Source organism: Scyliorhinus canicula, chromosome 2 (assembly GCF_902713615.1).
Source record: "Scyliorhinus canicula chromosome 2, sScyCan1.1, whole genome shotgun sequence".
In the NCBI taxonomy this organism is placed as follows: Eukaryota; Metazoa; Chordata; class Chondrichthyes; order Carcharhiniformes; family Scyliorhinidae; genus Scyliorhinus; species Scyliorhinus canicula.
In genome coordinates this window covers 150,604,275-150,624,262 of record NC_052147.1, presented here as the reverse complement: position 1 = coordinate 150,624,262, position 19,988 = coordinate 150,604,275, and the positions used below count along the sequence as shown (strand labels likewise).

General features: G+C 52.7%; 1 protein-coding gene across 1 annotated transcript in view; it reads left to right on the top strand.

Annotated features, from left to right (window-relative positions):
• The window catches only part of LOC119962280 (collagen alpha-1(XVIII) chain-like), a 126,211-nt gene that overhangs the window by 48,286 nt on the left and 57,937 nt on the right, over positions 1 to 19,988 (top strand). The window contains exons 14-18 of the mRNA XM_038790268.1: positions 10,305 to 10,349; positions 13,358 to 13,384; positions 13,858 to 13,920; positions 17,438 to 17,473; positions 18,755 to 18,829. Coding sequence (XP_038646196.1) covers positions 10,305 to 10,349; positions 13,358 to 13,384; positions 13,858 to 13,920; positions 17,438 to 17,473; positions 18,755 to 18,829 — 246 coding nt within the window. The remainder of the gene's footprint in view (positions 1 to 10,304; positions 10,350 to 13,357; positions 13,385 to 13,857; positions 13,921 to 17,437; positions 17,474 to 18,754; positions 18,830 to 19,988) is intronic.

The following is a 19,988-nucleotide window of genomic DNA, read 5'->3' as shown; positions in this document are numbered from 1 at the left end:
TGCCCGGCTCCCTCCACACTGCCCCGGCTCCCTCCACACTGCCCAGCCCCCTCCACACTGCCCGGCTCCCTCCACACTGCCCGCTCCCTCCACGCTGCCCGGCTCCCTCCACGCTACACTCCCCGGCTCCCTCCACACTGCCCAGCCCCTCCACACTGCCCGGCTCCCTCCACACTGCCCAGCCCCCTCCACACTGCCCAGCCCCCTCCACACTGCCCGGCTCCCTCCACACTGCCCGGCTCCCTCCACACTGCCCGGCTCCCTCCACGCTGCCCGGCTCCCTCCACGCTGCCCGGCTCCCTCCACACTGCCCAGCCCCTCCACGCTGCCCGGCTCCCTCCACACTGCCCGGCTCCCTCCACGCTGCCCGGCTCCCTCCACACTGCCCGGCTCCCTCCACGCTGCCCGGCTCCCTCCACACTGCCCAGCCCCTCCACGCTGCCCGGCTCCCTCCACACTGCCCGGCTCCCTCCACGCTGCCCGGCTCCCTCCACACTCCCCGGCTCCCTCCACACTGCCCAGCCCCCTCCACGCTGCCCGGCTCCCTCCACACTCCCCAGCCCCTCCACACTGCCCGGCTCCCTCCACACTGCCCAGCCCCCTCCACACTGCCCAGCCCCCTCCACACTGCCCGGCTCCCTCCACACTGCCCGGCTCCCTCCACACTGCCCGGCTCCCTCCACGCTGCCCGGCTCCCTCCACACTGCCCGCTCCCTCCACGCCCGCTCCCTCCACGCTGCCCGCCCCTCCACGCTGCCCGCTCCCTCCACGCTGCCCGCTCCCTCCACGCTGCCCGGCTCCCTCCACGCTGCCCGGCTCCCTCCACGCTGCCCGCTCCCTCCACGCTGCCCGCTCCCTCCACGCTGCCCGGCCCCTCCACGCTGCCCGCTCCCTCCACTGCCCCCCCTCCACACTGCCCGCCCCTCCACCACTGCCCGCTCCCTCCACACTGCCCGCCCCTCCACACTGCCCGGCTCCCTCCACGCTGCCCGGCTCCCTCCACACTGCCCGGCTCCCTCCACGCTGCCCGGCTCCCTCCACGCTGCCCGGCTCCCTCCACGCTGCCCGGCTCCCTCCACGCTGCCCGGCTCCCTCCACGCTGCCCGGCTCCCTCCACGCTGCCCGGCTCCCTCCACGCTGCCCGGCCCCCTCCACGCTGCCCGGCTCCCTCCACGCTGCCCGGCCCCCTCCACGCTGCCCGGCTCCCTCCACACTCCCCGGCTCCCTCCACACTGCCCGGCTCCCTCCACGCTGCCCGGCTCCCCCCACGCTGCCCGGCTCCCTCCACGCTGCCCGGCTCCCTCCACGCTGCCCGGCTCCCTCCACGCTGCCCGGCTCCCTCCACGCTGCCCGGCCCCCTCCACGCTGCCCGGCCCACGCTGCCCGTCTCCCTCCACACTGCCCGGCCCCTCCACGCTGCCCAGCCCCCTCCACGCTGCCCGGCTCCCTCCACGCTGCCCAGCTCCCTCCACACTGCCCGGCTCCCTCCACACTGCCCGGCTCCCTCCACACTGCCCGGCTCCCTCCACACTGCCCGGCTCCCTCCACACTCCCCGGCTCCCTCCACACTCCCCGGCTCCCTCCACGCTGCCCGGCTCCCTCCACACACCCCGGCCCCCTCCACGCTGCCCGGCTCCCTCCACACTGTCCGGCTCCCTCCACACTCCCCGGCTCCCTCCACACTCCCCGGCTCCCTCCACACTCCTCGGCCCCCTCCACACTGCCCGGCTCCCTCCACACTCCTCGGCCCCCTCCACACTGCCCGGCTCCCTCCACACTCCTCGGCCCCCTCCACACTGCCCGGCTCCCTCCACACTCCTCGGCCCCCTCCACACTCCTCGGCCCCCTCCACACTCCCCGGCCCCCTCCACACTCCCTGGCCCCCTCCACACTCCCCGGCCCCCTCCACACTGCCCGGCTCCCTCCACACTGCCCGGCTCCCTCCACACTCCCCGCTCCCTCCACACTCCCCGGCTCCCTCCACACTCCCCGGCTCCCTCCACACTCCCCGGCCCCCTCCACACTGCCCGGCTCCCTCCACACTCCCCGGCCCCCTCCACACTGCCCGGCTCCCTCCACACTGCCCGGCCCCTCCACACTGCCCGGCTCCCTCCACACTGTCCGGCTCCCTCCACACTGCCCGGCTCCCTCCACACTCCCCGGCTCCCTCCACACTGCCCGGCTCCCTCCACACTCCCTGGCTCCCTCCACACTCCCCGGCTCCCTCCACACTCCCCGGCTCCCTCCACACTGACAGTGCAGCGCTCCCCCGGCAGTGCAGCGCTCCTCCGGCAGTGCCGCGCTCCCCAGGCAGTGCAGCGCTCCCACGGCAGTGCAGCGCTCCCCCGGCAGTGCAGCGCCACCCCCCCCGACAGTGCAGCGCCCCCCCCGGCAGTGCAGCGCCCCCCCCCGGCAGTGCCGCGCTCCCCCCCGGACAGTGCCGCCCTCCCCCGGCAGTGCAGCACTCCCCCGGCAGTACCGCGCCCCCTCGGTACTTCACCCTAGAGTATGTGGTTAGGTGTCTGGAGTGGGATTCAAAACCACAACCTCTGTTGACTGGAGAGGTGAGAGTGCTACCCATTGAATCACTGCTGACACAGTTTGTGGTTTTCTATTTCTGGGTGTGGACATCAGAAAGCCCATTTCTAGGTTTTAACGCTTAAGCCTTCTAATCTCCACATCCTGAACACTCTGCATTCATTTGAAGTCTTGGGCATGACCTCAGTGTGGTCGCCTCTGACGTGTATTAAAAAAAAAAAATTGCCATCGTCCCAGATGACCATAGTCTGTTTTCCCCTTTGAGGGGGAGAGCTGACTGGTGGTGATTTAACCTGAGGATCACCACATCTCCGGTGAGGGCCTTCATGAATAACCTCACCCGGTGCAGGAATAGAACCCACAGCTTTTGGCCTGAGCTCTGCATCACCAACCAGCTGTGCAGCCAACTCAGCTAAACCAGCTAACTAATCTGTGTCTAATGACCACAGATGGGATTGTCGGATTTTTAAAACATTTCCATCAATGTCCTATTTTGTTTCCTCCAAGCTGCATGCAGATCACAAGTCATCCATTTTGCAATTATCACCCTGGATTTCAAATCCCTTCAGGGAGCCGCTCTTCTATCCCTGACACCTCCTCCAGACCTTCACACCTCTGAAATCTCTCACCAGAGATTAAAGGAGGAAATTAGTGGGGGTGGGGTTGTTTTAGGGATATTTTTCAGAGCTCGAGATACGGGCCACAGTTTTCCGCCCCTTGGGCATGCGCACTAGGCGGGCTCAGAAGTGGACATGAAATACACTTATGACCGCGATCGGCCCCAGAATCGATTAAAATCTTTTTTTAAATTATTGTCACAAGTAGGCTGACATTAACACTGCAATGAAGTTACTGTGAAAAGCCCTCTGGTCACCACATTCCGGTGCCTGTTCAGATACACAGAGGGAGAATTCAGAATGTCCAATTCACCCATCAAGCACGTCTTTCAGCACTCGTGGGAGGAAGCTGGAGCACGCGGAGGAAACCCGCTCAGGCACAGGGAGAACGTGCAGACACCACACAGGAATCGAGCCTGGGTCCCTGGTGCTGTGAAGCAACTGTGCTACCGTGCCATCAAAAAAGCACTGGGAACGGTTCAACGCTGCTGCAGACAGCTGGCATTGAGAAAAGGAAGGAGCGGGCTGCCGTTTCCAGTCTGCTCCCTCAGATCGGACAGCACAACAGAGTTATCCCAGGGAGCTGCTGACCTGTTAAATAGAAATAACTTGCGATGGAGAAACTCTGCAAAGAGTGTCCAGGCAGCACATTAAAATGTGAACCGCAGTCCCCAGACACCTTTTTAAACTTTCAGCTCAGAGATCTCCTCCAACCCTGGATCGAGGTTGCAGCTGAAACAAAGGCCATCCGTCAACTGTTAAAACAGACAGGCCACATAGAATTGAGGTCAATTGGCCCTTAATGGGCTAATCTGTCTGCTTGATTGTCAGAGGGTGCAATTCCGACCCCCAAATGCGCCCGACCGACTGGAATATCGTGCAAGTGCACAGTGGCGTCGGCACGTAAGCCTGACATCTTTTCATGTGAAATTGCGCCCATCCAGATTGGGTGCATGCATAAAACTCTGGCCATGATATCTGAGGTTCGGGATATATCGAGTTTCCAATCTTCCGACTAATTAATGTAAAGCACGAGTTAATCTGTGGTGAGGGGATACAGTTTGAGGGAATATTGGATCATATTACAAAGAGCCAACAAATTGCATTCATCCCTGTGTGCCCTCAGGTGTGACCTAGGCTAACCCCAGAGTGAAGAACAGAGGGAGATCTGAAATGTCAGAGGTGCACCCTCTCAGATGAGAAACTTTTCCCGAGACCTAGGGTAGAATTTTACTTTTCCCCCACCAGCAGGTTTGTAGGCAGGGTGGGGTGATGAACATTTCTCTGACGGCCTTCCCATCAGGCTCCTGCCTGCTCCGACCTCTCCGCACTTTTATACTTTAGGTGGTTGAGGCCTAAGCCTGTGTCAGCCCGCCTGCCCTTGCCTCAATTGAGGCCTTCAAGGAGCCAATTATTGACCATTTTCCCCCACTCAGCTCCAATTTTCAGGCTGCTGAGAGGCACAGAAGGGCAGGGGGTTTGTGCAGGAGGGGGGAGCCCGAAGGGTAACCACATTCAGATTTTGGGGGAGGCGGGGTGTGCTCCATTCACAGCCTCTTTGTAACATTGGCCTCTGCCCCCACCCCATCCCCCAAACCCACTGAAGGTCCAGCCCCAGAAGGTCCTCCCTCTTCCTTAGTCCTCCTCACCAATATCCTGATCCTCTTCTGTCTAACACCGTTGGCCTCCCCTCCCTCTCCTTGCCCTGAGACTCCTCCCCAAAACTTACCTGGAATCCCGAGGTGTTAGGCTCTTGGGAACTGCTCGCAGGTCCATTGCTACCTCTAGCACTACATGATGTGGAGATGCCGGCGTTGGACTGGGGTGAGCACAGTAAGAAGTCTTACAACACCAGGTTAAAGTCCAACAGGTTTGTTTCAAACACGAGCTTTCGGAGCACGGCTCCTTCTTCAGGTGAATGGAAAGGCTTGTTCCAGAAATGTTTATATAAACACAGTCAGAGATGCCCCGGAATGCGAGCACCTGCAGGCAATCAAATCATCAAAGATGTAGAGAGAGAGGTAACTCCAGGTTAAAGAGGTGTGAATTGTCCCAAGCCAGTTCAGTCGGTAGGCCTCTGCAAGTCCAGGCTTGTTGGTGGGGGCCTAATGTAATGCGACATGAATCCCAGATCCCGGTTGAGTCCGCATTCATGCGTGCGGAACTTAGCTATAAGTTTTTGCTCAGCAATTTTGCGTTGTCGCGTCTCCTGAAGGCCTCCTTGTAGAATGCTGACCCGGAGATCAGAGGCTGAATGTCCTTGGCTGCTGAAGTGTTCCCCAACTGGAAGGGAACAGTCCTGCCTGTTGATAGTCGCACGATGCCCGTTTATTCGTTGTCGCAGTGTCTGCATGGTCTCGCCAATGTACCACGCTTCGGGACATCCTTTCCTGCAGCGTATGAGGTAGACTACATTGGTCGAGTCGCACGAGTATGCGCCGCGTACCTGGTGGGTGGTGTTTCCACGTGTAATGGTGGTGTCCATGTCGATGATCTGGCATGTCTTGCAGAGATTACCCTGGCAGGGTTTTGTGGTGTTGTGGTTGCTGTTCTGAAGGCTGGGTAATTTGCTGCAAACAATGGTTTGTTTGAGGTTGCGCGGTTGTTTGAAGGCCAGTAGTGGGGGTGTGGGGATGACCTTGGCAAGATGTCCATCCTCGCTGATGATGTGTTGGAGGCTGCGAAGAAGATGTCGTAGTTTCTCTGCCCCAGGAAAGTACTGGACGACGAAGGGTACTCTGTCAGTGGTGTCCTGTGTTTGTCTTCTGAGGAGGTCGGTGCGGTTTTTTGCTGTGGCGCGGTGGAACTGTCGATCAATGAGTCGAGCGCCATATCCCGTTCGTACGAGGGCATCTTTCAGCATCTGTAGGTGTCTGTTGCGCTCCTCCTTGTCTGAGCAGATCCTGTGTATACGGAGGGCTTGTCCATAGGGGATGGCTTCTTTAATGTGTTTCGGGTGAAAGCTGGAGAAGTGGAGCATCGTGAGATTATCTGTGGGCTTGCGGTAAAGCGAGGTGCTGAGGTGACCGTCCTTGATGGAGACGAGTGTGTCCAAGAATGGAACTGAATTTGGAGAATAGTCCATGGTGAGTTTGATGGTGGGATGGAACTTATTGATGTCATCGTGTAGTCGTTTCAGTGATGTCTCGCCGTGGGTCCAAAGGAAAAAAATGTCATCGATGTATCTGGTGTATAGCATCGGTTGAAAGTCCTGTGTGGTGAGGAAGTCCTGTTCAAACTTGTGCATGAAGATGTTGGCATATTGAGGTGCAAATTTGGTCCCCATGGCTGTTCCGTGCGTCTGGATGAAGAATTTGTTGTCGAAGGTGAAGACGTTGTGGTCTAGAATGAAACGGATGAGTTGCAGAATTGCGTCTGGAGATTGGCAGTTGTCGGTGTTGAGGACTGAGGCTGTTGCAGCAATGCCGTCGTCATGGGGGATGCTGGTGTAGAGTGCCGAGACATCCATTGTGACGAGGAATGATTACTCGTCACAATGGATGTCTCGGCACTCTACACCAGCATCCCCCATGACGACGGCATTGCTGCAACAGCCTCAGTCCTCAACACCGACAACTGCCAATCTCCAGACGCAATTCTGCAACTCATCCGTTTCATTCTAGACCACAACGTCTTCACCTTCGACAACAAATTCTTCATCCAGACGCACGGAACAGCCATGGGGACCAAATTTGCACCTCAATATGCCAACATCTTCATGCACAAGTTTGAACAGGACTTCCTCACCACACAGGACTTTCAACCGATGCTATACACCAGATACATCGATGACATTTTTTTCCTTTGGACCCACGGCGAGACATCACTGAAACGACTACACGATGACATCAATAAGTTCCATCCCACCATCAAACTCACCATGGACTATTCTCCAAATTCAGTTCCATTCTTGGACACACTCGTCTCCATCAAGGACGGTCACCTCAGCACCTCGCTTTACCGCAAGCCCACAGATAATCTCACGATGCTCCACTTCTCCAGCTTTCACCCGAAACACATTAAAGAAGCCATCCCCTATGGACAAGCCCTCCGTATACACAGGATCTGCTCAGACAAGGAGGAGCGCAACAGACACCTACAGATGCTGAAAGATGCCCTCGTACGAACGGGATATGGCGCTCGACTCATTGATCGACAGTTCCACCGCGCCACAGCAAAAAACCGCACCGACCTCCTCAGAAGACAAACACGGGACACCACTGACAGAGTACCCTTCGTCGTCCAGTACTTTCCTGGGGCGGAGAAACTACGACATCTTCTTCGCAGCCTCCAACACATCATCAGCGAGGATGGACATCTTGCCACGGTCATCCCCACACCCCCACTACTGGCCTTCAAACAACCGCGCAACCTCAAACAAACCATTGTTTGCAGCCAGTTACCCAGCCTTCAGAACAGCAACCACAACACCACAAAACCCTGCCAGGGTAATCTCTGCAAGACATGCCAGATCATCGACATGGACACCACCATTACACGTGGAAACACCACCCACCAGGTACGCGGCGCATACTCGTGCGACTCGACCAATGTAGTCTACCTCATACGCTGCAGGAAAGGATGTCCCGAAGCGTGGTACATTGGCGAGACCATGCAGACACTGCGACAACGAATAAACGGGCATCGTGCGACTATCAACAGGCAGGAATGTTCCCTTCCAGTCGGGGAACACTTCAGCAGTCAAGGACATTCAGCCTCTGATCTCCGGGTCAGCATTCTACAAGGAGGCCTTCAGGAGACGCGACAACGCAAAATTGCTGAGCAAAAACTTATAGCTAAGTTCCGCACGCATGAATGCGGACTCAACCGGGATCTGGGATTCATGTCGCATTACATTCGGCCCCCACCAACAAGCCTGGACTTGCAGAGGCCTACCGACTGAACTGGCTTGGGACAATTCACACCTCTTTAACCTGGAGTTACCTCTCTCTCTGCATCTTTGATGATTTGATTGCCTGCAGGTGCTCGCATTCCGGGGCATCTCTGACTGTGTCTATATAAACATTTCTGGAACAAGCCTTTCCATTCACCTGAAGAAGGAGCCGTGCTCCGAAAGCTCGTGTTTGAAACAAACCTGTTGGACTTTAACCTGGTGTTGTAAGACTTCTTACTGTCTAGCACTACAGACTAGAGAGCTTTCCGGCTAATCAGATTGGCTAGCAGCATTCTGAGATGGGAAATCCTCCCGTGTGAGGGGCAGAGGTCCCGTCTCCAGCCAATTAACACTTGTTGAAGTGTAAAATGGCTGAGGGGCAAGCAGAAACGGCAGGAATGTGTTCTCTGCTGACTCCTTCGATGCTGGGCAGAGAAAGCCTGACATCCTGTAAACCCTAGCAGCATTCTTGGGTGGATTTCAATGACCCCATAGCACAATTTTGAAGAAGGGGGTCGGGGAGGTGGGGTATGCCCATGTTCTGGCCAAAGTTGCTCCCCAAACCATCATCAGGAAAACAGATCTCCTGCTGTGCTGTGTGTAGGATCTGCTGAGCAAAAATTGCATTTTCTGCATGACAACAGTGGCTGCACTTCAACAGAAGCCTCGCCGGCTGCTGCAAAGGACTTTGGGGCGTCCCGCGATGGTGAAAGGTGCTATAATAAATGCAGGCTCTCTATTTTGCTAGAGTTCTAGAAACATCTTTGCCTCGCAGCGCGGTGACTGGGTGAAGCAGAGAGACACACACCCAGCTCCGTGTGGGGTGGTGCCCCAGTAAAGATTGCACTCGGAGGTGCCGGGATATGCTCGGTGGGTAAAGGAAGACGATTTGCATAGCGCCTTTCCCTGCGCCAGCTTGTTCCCAAAGATCTCTCAGCCAATGACATTTACTCAATGGGGAACTATTGGAACCATGGCAGCCAATTTGCACACAGCAAGATCCCACAAACGCCACTGTGGTAAATCAAATAATCTCTTTTACTGGGTGTTGGTTGAGGAGTAAATGTTGGTTGTCACAGCAGAGCAAAGTCCCCTGCTCCTCTTCCAATAGTATAATTTATCAATCCCAACCACAATTCTTTGTTTTCTTTATTCTTTCATGGGGATGTGGGTGCCGCTCACAAGGACAGCGTTAGTCGTCCGTCCCTAACTGCCTTTGAACTGAGCGGCTCTCTCGGCCATTTCTGACTCGACCACATTGCTGTGAGTCTGGAGTCCCAAAGTCGGCCATAGTCAGGACAGCAGATTTCCTTCTCAAAAGGGGAAGTGGTAATAGGGCAGAAGTTTTTACAAAAACACAAAACATTGGTGCAGGGAAGGTGGAACTGGTTCCAGCAGCACCATTACCAGTGGTGGCCATGATCTAAAGCTGTTGAACTCAATGTTAAGGCCTGAAGAGTCCATTGAATCTCTTCAGTACAGAAGGAGGCCATTCAGCCCATCGGGTCTTCACTGACCCTCCATTGACAAGCGACGAATATGGCGACCACAGCAAGAGGGCGTCACCTGGCTGGATTTCTTCTTTCCACTTTCGCGGCTTGCCGCTGTGGAGTTTGAACCTCACATTGCTCGTCAAAGGCTGCTAAAGTACCCAGAACATTCCATGAGAAGCGGAACTCTCAGCCCTTTTTGCTGAAGAAAAGGAAAGGAACAGAACGGGAATCCGCCAAGGAAAGTGACATCAAGTAGATCGGTATTTGAATGAATCCTTGAGGCTTGAATTAGTAATTGCTGAACTAAATCCTTTATTAAAAATAATCTTTATTGTCACAAATAGGCTTACATTATCACTGCAATGAAGTTACTGTGAAAAGCCCTAGTCACAACATTCCGGCGCCTGTTTGGGTACACAGGGCGAATTCAGAATGTCCAAATTACCTAACAGCACGTCTTTCGGGTCTTGTAGGAGGAAACCGGAGCACCCAGAGGAAACCCACGCAGACATGGGAAGAACTTGCAGACTCAGCACAGACAGTGACCCAAGCCGGGCATCGAACCTGGGACCCGAGAGCTGTGAAGCAACAGTGCTACCCACTGTGTTACCGTGCTCCCCTGACGTTGTCCATGAGAAATTTGCCCTCACTTTCCCGATGTTCACAACGATAGGGCAGAAACAGTTTAGGCTGTTTTTGAAGAAATGCTAATTTTTTTTAATGCTTTGGAACACTAACATTTCATTTGCTTCTCTGCTACAGGGGATCCCAGGCGTACCGGGCCTACCTGGAGTTCCTGGATTGCAGGTGAGGGGATTGGCCTTCCATCCGGCCTGCTTTGCTGATTGGGGCTTTCGTTAATGCTGGCCATCTATCTTGAGGTTCATGTAGGCCCCATTGCCTTGTTGGGGTGAATGGGCACCGTCTAGGGTGGGAACTGTACCGCCGGTGAACTGGCCACCAGTTTCAGCCCTTGGTGAAAAAGGGACACTGGGTAGGAAAGAACTTGAATTTATACAGTGCCTTTTACACCCTCAGGATGTCACAAGGTACTTTACAGCCAATGAAATATTTTAGAAAGTAATGTAGGAAAGGAGGTGACCAATTTCAAGCCAAGAAGGGCCCACAGGCAGCAATGAGGTGAATGATGAGATAGTCTGTTTTTACTGATGGTTGAGGGATATATATCAGCCAGGTAACTCCCTACCCTTCTTGACAACAGAGTTGTGGGATCTCGACATGGCACCTGAGAGGGCAGACGGGGCCTCGGTTTAACATCTCGCCGAAGTGCAGACCCAAGTGGGACTTGTACCCTCGGCTTGGCGATGGGGGGCGGAATTCTTCCCCCCCCCCCCCCCAACGCCAGGTGGGAGAATCGGCGGGGCGCCGAGCGAGTCCTGCCACGCCGCCCCGGCACCCGCACGCGATTCTCCTCCCCCCCCCCCCCCCCCCAAACCGGCGCTGCGAGATTCACGGCTGGCCGCTGGGAGAATCGCTGCTTGCCATCTGTAACGGGTGAGTGGCGATTCTCCGGCCCGGATGGGCCGAGCAGCAAGCCCAACACGACAGGTTCCCGCCAGCGCCATCCACACCTGGTCGGTGCCGGTGGGAACAGCGCAGGAACGCTGGGTGGGGGGGCGGCCTGTGGGAGGGGGACGGGGGTTCTGTGGGAGGGGGAGGCCTCAAAAGGGGTCTGGCCCACGATCGGTGCCCACCAATCGGCGGGCTGGCGTCTCTGAAGGAGGACCTCCTTTCCTCCGCCGCCCCGCAAGATCCATCCGACATCTTCTTGCTGGACAGCCGTGGGAAGGACAGCAACCACGCATGCGGCCAACCTACGCATGCGCGGGTGACGTCTAATTTATGCGCCACCGCTTTTACGCGGCGCCAAGGCCCGGCGCGCGTAAATGCCGCGCCGCCGCTCCTAGCCCCCCCTGGGGGTGGGAGAATAGGGGGCTGGGAGCGGCCTCCGACGCCGGAGTGAAACACTCCGGTTTTCACTCCGCCGACGGGACTTTGTCTCCCGATGGGAGAATAGCACCCGAGAGGTTCCTCCCCCCCCCCCCCCCCCCCCCCCCCCCCCTGCCCTAAGCCAACCAAATAGAAAGGAGGTCAGCAGCATCAATTATAAGCCGGTGGTGAGACCGAGATGGAGCTGAGAGTCACAAGAGTACATTTCATGATTTGGCTCTCATCTTGCTGGAGAGTTGGGTGTGGATTCGGTATTACATGATCTGCCAATCTTCCAGCTTTTAAACATTTGAGACTGGAAAAACAGGAGGAGCCAAGCTCGGGCGCACTGATCTCTATGCTCCCCTTGTCGATCTGCCCGCCTGTCTTGAGCAAGGCCCCAGTACAAGATACCGACAGTTGTAACTTGTCTCACTGCGTCGAAGTTCGTGCGTGCAAAGCTAGCAATTAACTATTCAGTCCTGCGGAGGGATGTTTCATATCAACTGCACCCAGCAATTTTTAAAGAGGCTTAACTTCCCAAATCAAAACCTTTTTAAATAGTTACCAACTGCTGGCGTAAGTGGTTAATACATAACTGATGAGAGCGGCTGCACGCTAACCTCAGCACTAAACGGAATAAAGTCTATGCATGTCAACCGTGGACTGTTCGTAAAGGGGCACAGCCCGAAAGTTTGCGCCAGGCAATCAGGCGCGTGGTGTCAGGAAGCACTTACTCAGTAATCCAGAACTTTCTCCCCAAAAAGGGCCGTTGCTGCCGGGTGTCAGTTCAAATTGGGTTTGCTGGAATTTTGTTAGGCAAATGCACTAAAAGAGATGGAACCAAAGCAGCTGAATGGATTTGAGTTACTGATCAGCCATGAAATTCCTCGCGTAGTGTTGTAGTTACGTTGTTGTAAAATGCAACTTCAAGTGAAACAACTTTAAGTGAATCTCAGTGCAGCACGATGGTACAGTAGTTAGCACTGCTGCCTCACAGCGGCAGGTACCCAGGGTTGATTCCGGCCTTAGGTAACTGTCTGTGTGGAGTTTGCACATTCTCCCCATGTCTGCGTGGGTTTCCCCCGGGTACTCTGGTTTCCTCCCACAATTGAAAGATTAGGTGAGGTGGATTGCCCATGCTAAATTGCCCCTTAGTGTCTAGGGATGTGCAGATTATGTAGGGTTACGGGGATAGGGCAAGAGAGTGTGCCTAGGGAGGGTTTCAGAGGGTCATGCAGACTCGATGGGCTGAATGGCGTCCTGCACAGGAGGGATTCTATGGTTCCCATTAAAGCCAATATAAAAGCCGTAGTTAGGTTCTGTAGCACCTTTCTCACCAGAACAGAACATGAAAACATCATTTCCTGCAGGTTGAAATACTTCATGTTGTCAAATTCCTATGTTCACAAATATTTTAATTTATTTTATTTCATTTAAGAAATATGCTAATCTTTCTACTTATTCCCGTTCTGCCACCATGCCACACTGCCTGTCCCACCCACTGCCTGTCCCCCTCACTGCCTGTCCCGCCCACTGCCTGTCCCCCTCACTGCCTGTCCCACTCGCAGCAAGAGTGAGGATTAGCAGTGACCAGACGGGTTGCTGAAAGTGAGGGGCAGGGAGTGAGCAGGAACTCCAAAATGGTGGCAGTCAGGCCATGTAACCCTAAGTCAGACTCAACGCGAAACAAGGTTAAAATAAAACTCCTAATGCTAAAGGGGAATACAGGTCCCATTAACTGACCAATGTTAAAGTAGAATGATTTGCAGCAAGACAATTAGAATTGATTGACGGAACAGGTTTAAGGGGCTGATTGAACTGCTCCTGTTTCTAATGACCTGTTTTTTTTCCTCCTTCCATAGGGTGACCCTGGAATCAAAGGCGAACAAGTGAGTGTTGACTGTCTGAGATCTCTGTGTATTTGTCGGCAAGCTGGTGTCTACTAGCGTGTAATTACAGTTATAATGCAGGATATGTGGCAGCCAATCTGCTCATAGAAAACCCCCACAAACATGACAAAGACCAGCTTTTTAATGAAGTTTGGTTGAGGGCTAAAACTTATCGGGTCCTTGTAAGGCATCCCCTGTTGATCTTCGAAATAGTGGATTGGGGTCTTTCATGTCCACCATTTAACATTTCATCCGAGAGGCAGCGCCTCCACAGCGCGGTGCTGCGTCGGGGTGCCAGTGTCAATTTTGTGTTTATATCTCAGGAGCAGGACTTGAACCCACAACCTTCTGACCACGAGGTGAAGGTGTTACCTACTGAGGCATGGCGGACATCTGAATATTGACGAGCTTCCAGCCAATTCCATTTGCGTTGATATAAATTTGTAACTTCAATTTCCTTACTTGTTTTGCAGGGAGTGCAGGGACCTCGAGGATATCCAGGTGAAACTGGGTTATTAGGACCCCTTGGTCCACAGGTGAGGAAACAGGGTGACAGCTGAGAAACCAAACGCACTTCCACTCCTGCAGTTCCACCATGAACATGCCTCAGGTAGTTGATTCCATTTGGCTCCCAGTGAGTTGAAGGGTCTGACTGGAGGAAAAGCGTCTCCAACTGAACCCTTCTTGAGGGTGTACATGGCGGTCCTCTCTGGCGAATTGGCAGTGCAAAGTTGACAACACCTCTTAGGATGTGGGTTTCGATTCAGACATTCCCGGTTTGGACAGTCTGAGCTGCTTGGGGTGGGGGTTCATCAAAGTATTCAAACTGCAGCAGCCAGTCGTGACCGGCTCACTGAACACATTTAAGACGGAGATGAGGAGAACTTTTTTTTTCTGAGTCGTGAGTCTCTGGAACTCTCTTCCTCAAAAGGCAGTGGAAGCAGAGTCTTTGAATATTTTTAGGCAGAGCCAGATAGATTCTTGATTAACAAGAGGGTGAAAGGTTATCATGGGTGGGCGGGAATGTGGGGTTGAGGTTACAATCCGATCAACCATGATCTTACTGAACGACAGAAAAAGCTCGAGGGGCCGAGTGGCCTACTCCTGCTCCTAATTCTTTAAAAAAAAAATTTAGAGTTCCCAATTCATTTTTTCCAATTAAGGGGCAATTTAACGCGGCCAATCCACCTACCCTGCACATCTTTGGGTTGTGGGGGCGAAACCCATGCAAACACGGGGAGAATGTGCAAACTCCACACGGACAGTGTCCCAGAGCCGGGATCGAACCTGGGACCTCGGCGCCGTGAGGCCGCAGTGCTACCCACTGCACCACTGTGCTGCCCTTTATTCCCAAACTTGACACCCGACCGGAAAAGTTAAAGGCCATATCACATCGCTTGAATATAATGCCCAAAGTGAAAAGTATTTCTCACTGATCTTCAAGGTTTCCCCTCCCAACATTAGAATTGTCCCCAAATCCCTTTGCGGATAAAGGTGAGATGCCCCTTTAAGAATTTCCTGACTCAAGCTTACCGAGTGCGGATGTTGACCAGATCACAAAATAGACTTTGGACAAAGAAGGTCTATTGGCCCACTGGGCCAGGATACCAACCCTTCCTGTTACAACATCTTGGCAGCTGCCCGGCCTCAGCCATCCTTCCTCTTGACAACCTGTTCCAGCTGCCAATATAATGTCTTCCAGCTGTTGAAACAAGAGTGATGCAAGTGGAATAAGATTTTGTTTTCTAAAGCAACTTCTTTCAAAGGTTCCGATCTAAGTTGTTGACCTCAGAAAGTTTCTGAGAAATGGTTGCTGTGGTTTCTCTCATTTTTTTCCTGTGTGTGTGTGTGTGGAGGTGCAGTTACAATCAGGATGTGCTGAAACCCAGTAAATCATAAGAAATATCATTGGATTTATAGCCGCTAGAGAAAGTGATTGGCCAAGACGCAGGTGACTAACCTGTGCGTTCCTGAACTGGCGTGACACCACTGAGCCTACGAGAAACCACATCCTCCAATAAATCTTATTTTTCAAACATAGAAACTAACAACACAAATGGAGGCCATTTAGTCCATCGTGCCCTGTGCTAGCTCTTTGAAGGAGCTATCTAATTAGTTCCATGGTGCTGTTCTTTCCCCACAGTGCTCCAAATTTGTAAGTTCATATGGACGTATGTTCGACTGGAATGTCTATTGCAAGGGGAATGGAATGTAAAAGTAGGGGTGTTTTGCTATGGTTGTATAGGGTATTGATGAGACCACATTTGGTGTACTGTGTACAGCTTTGCACCCCTTATTTAAGAAAGGATATGAATGCATTAGAGGTAGTTTAGAGAGAGTTCATTTGATTGATACCTGGGATTGGGGCATTATCTTATGAAAAGAGGTTGGACAGGCTGTGCCTGTATCCTTTGGAGTTTAGAAGAATGACAAGTGATTTTATTGAAACATGTGAGATTCTAAGGGGACTTGCTTGGGTGGAGGCTGAAAGGATTGTTCCCCTTTTGGGAAAGGCTGGAACTACTGGTCACAGTTTAAATTAAGGGATCACCCATTTAAGGCAGAGATGAAGACATTGATTAAACCTCCCTTTAACATTCACTGCTCTAAGGTCAACACCCCCAGCTTCTCCAGTCCCTCCGCAATCAACTGAAGTCCCTCATCGTTGGTGCTATTGTGTCGATTGCACTCTGCACCCTCTCCAAGGCCTTACCGTCCCTCCTCAACATTGATGGCGCTCTGTGTGCTCTGCGGCGTGAAGTGGTGCCGTTGCATCTGGCCCAGTCTGAGTACGAGTTACGCGCTCTGATGCATGAGGAGCTTTTTCTCTACCATGAATGACCTCCCCGCCCCACCGATTGATGGGGAGAAGGTGGCTAAGTACATGGAATTAGGAACATAGGAGCAGGATCTGGCTATTCAGCCTCTCGAGTCTGCTCTGCCATTCAAACAGATCATGGCCAGTCATGTACCTCTACTCCATTTTCCCCATTATCCCCATTTTCCTTGATGTCATTGTAATGCATAAGGCTAGAGGTGAGCTGTGACATTGGAACAACAGGTCTCAATAGCATTTTTAAGATATTTTGAGACGCCAGAGGAAAAATTGCAAACCACTGCTCAGTGATCAATGGGAGATATATCTGATGGGAAGACCTATAGTGTTCAGTCTGATGATTGGGGTTTAAAGCCTTTGGCGGTGGTTGGGAACTATTTAGTAATCCTAATCGTTGGACCTTGGCCTTGGATTCAATGAGCTTTCCTTTTAAAAGTCCTTTTGGTTAAACGACAAGGGTGGAACGGCCAACAGCACAGATTGAGGAATAGTCAATGAAAAGGTGGAAAGATTTGCATTTCTGTAGCGCCTTTCACAACCTCAGGACATTGCAAAGCGTTTTACAACCAAGGACTGTTCAAGTGTAGTCACTGTTTTAATCACTGAATTGTTATGATGCAGCACAAGACCATTCAGCCCATCGTGTGTGCACCGCCTCTCCAAACCAGCATCATGACGTAGCACCATCCCCTGCCTTTTCCCCGTACTCCTGCACATTATTTCTATTCACATAATCATTTAATGCTCTTTTGAACCACTCGCTGTGTGAAAAAGTTTTTCTCACATCACATTCAGAGGAAACACAGCAGCCAATTTGTGCCCAGAAAGCTCTCTCAAACAGGATTGCGATAATAACCCAATAATCTGTTCAAAGGATGTTGGCTGAGGGGTAAATGTTGGTCAGGACACAGGGGTGTTCTCCCTGCCCGTCTCCAAAACAATGCTGTGGGGTCTTTCACATTATACCTGAGAGGGCAAACGGTTAAACGTCTCATCCAAAAGACCTCCGACGGTGCAGCACTGCTCCAGCACTGGACGGGGAGTTAGAGCCGAGATGATGTGTTCCAGTCTCTGGTGACGGATTTGAATTCATACAGCTTCTGATTCAGGGAACTCCCTGCTGATCAATGGTTGACACCAGAGCCACCGGTCTGTCTTCCAGAGCTACAGATGGAACTCTTAATCTATTCTAACCCTTTGTTTTTGTTCTATCTTAGGGTCCAAAGGGTTCCCAGGGAGATCAGGGCCTGCAGGTAAGGATATTTGAATGTTCTTCACAGTGAAGGCAGCGGAAAGGAATGATGACTGCATTGCGTTGAGGGATTTAAACATTTAAAGAAAGATCCAACTTCATGTAGCGCCCTTCACAACCCCAGGACTCTCCAAAGTGCTTCACAGCCAATGGAGTTCTGTTTTTGAAATGCAGCCACTGTTGCAATCTAGGGAATGCGGCAGCCGGTTTGAGCACAGCAAGATCCCACAGATAGCCATGTGGTAACAACCAGATAGCTTGTTTTAGTAATGTTGGTTGAGGCATTAAACTTTGTCCCACAGTGAGGGAACTTCCTCTGCCCTCCTTCGAAGTAGCCCAGCTGTGGGGTTTCAGTTTAACATTACACCTGGCAGGCGGCACCTCTGGCAGTGCGGCACTCCCTCAGTACTGCCCCGCGGAGCACCGCCCTGGATTTTCTGCTAGCATCTCCGGAGTGGGGTTTGAACCCGCGATCTTCCCATTCAGGGCTGCAGGAGCTTCTCTTCCCACCTGGCTGAAAGTAAAGTGTTTCCAGAGAGTTAAAGGCCAAAAGATAAGCAGATAATCCTGCTATACCCTTTCCTATCATAAGAGGGAGCTCTATTGCCATTTTGAGTGCACACAATGGGGTGTTGCGGTGGTGGCCTGCACTTTTAAGGGGTGAGTTCTTGGAGGGTCTTGTGACCATTTGGCCAGTTGGGTTGGAGAGCGCCAATCCTGGATGTGAGTGTTTGTTAGAGAGGCAGCTCTGGTTGGATCCATCTCTGGACCTCCCATCACTTACACCTCACCCAATCAAAACAGCTATTTCTAGGAAGCTAATAAAGAAAACATTCAAAGAAAAATCTAAAAAATGCATTCCTGCCCGTACAGGCTTTCTCTTGGGGTTCGCTTGCAATAGTGCCCAAGTGATAAACCTTTAATTTCTGGAGAGTCCGAGACAATCCTGAAGGCTTGGCAAACCAACGTGTTTCGCCCAGGATAACCAGACAGAACGGCATTTAGTCGTTGGACATCATCACCGTCCAGGCCTTTATTTTGGTCATGTTGGTTGACCCCAATTTGCGCACCTTTGGCTGGCTGCCAGGATTGGAGGAGGGTGGAGCATTCCCTGCTTTAGTCCCTCATCATGTCAACCCAAAGCCATACCGGCGAGAAGGAATATTCTTCTCTCTTGGTGCTGTCTCCTGATTATTTTGTGAAGAGTTGCTCATTGTCTCTATCGGTTGAGCAAAGAAGTGATGAATTCTGAATTGTGTTTCTGGCTGCTTTCTTTTTTCAGGGTGAGCCAGGTCGAGATGCTGTTGGATTGCCAGGTCCACCTGGCCCGCCTGGATTCACCTACGGTGCAGGCAGTGTAAGCGCTTCCCTTTCTGTTATCATCAATGCAAGAGGCCTAACGGGCAAGGCAGATGAACTCAGGGCATGGATAGGTACATGGGACTAGGATATTATAGCTATTACTGAAACATGGCTAAAGGAGGGGCAGGACTGGTAACTCAATGTTCCGGGATACAGATGCTATAGGAAAGATAGAACAGAAGATAGGGGAGGAGGGGGAGTTGTGATTTTGATTCGGAACAGTATCACGGCAGTACAGTGAGAGGATATATCCAAGGTTTCGCCCACTTGAGTCTATATATGGGTGGAACTGAAAAATAAGAGTGAGATCACATTGATAGGACTGTACTATAGGCCCCCAAATGGTCAGCGGGATATTGAGGAGCAAATATGTAAAGAGATTACAGATAGCTGCCAGAAAAATAGGGTGGTAATAATTGGGGACTTTAACTTTCCCAACATTAACTGGGACAGCCATAGGTCTAAGTGTTTGGATGGAGAGAGATTCGAGTGTATTCAGGAAGAATTCCTCATTCAATCTGTGGATGGCCTGACTAGAAAGGGGGCAAAACCTGGCCTCGTCTTGGGGAATAAGGAAGGGCAGGTGACAGAAATGTTAGTGAGGGATCACTTTGGGAACAGTGACCATAATTCCATTAGTTTTAAGATAACTATGGAGAATGATAATTCCCGCCCTAAAGTTAAAATTCTAAATTGAGGCAAGGCCAATTCTGAGGGTATTAGGCAATCCATTGGGGGTGCCTATTTGCAGACAAGCGGACAGCTGATAAGTGGGAATCTTTCAAAAAGGTGTTAACTAGGGTTCAGAGTGAGCACATTCCTCTTAGAGTGAAGGGTAAGGCTGGTAGAAGAAGGGAACCCTGGATGACTCGGGACAAAAGGAAGAAGGAGGCATATGGGGCTGGATTCTCCGCCGGCGGGATGCGCCGTTTTGCCGGCAGCCCGGGGGTTTCCCGACGGCCCGAGGCTGCCCCACAATGGGAAACCCCATCGACTAGCCGGTGTTATGGATTATCCCGCCGGCGGGGTGAAACTGAAATGTGGCGGGGCGAAGAATCCAGTCCATGACATGCATTTGCAGCTGGGATCAAGTGGATCCCTTGAAGAGTATAGGGCTTGTCAGAATAGAGTTAAGAGAGAAATCAGGAGGGCAA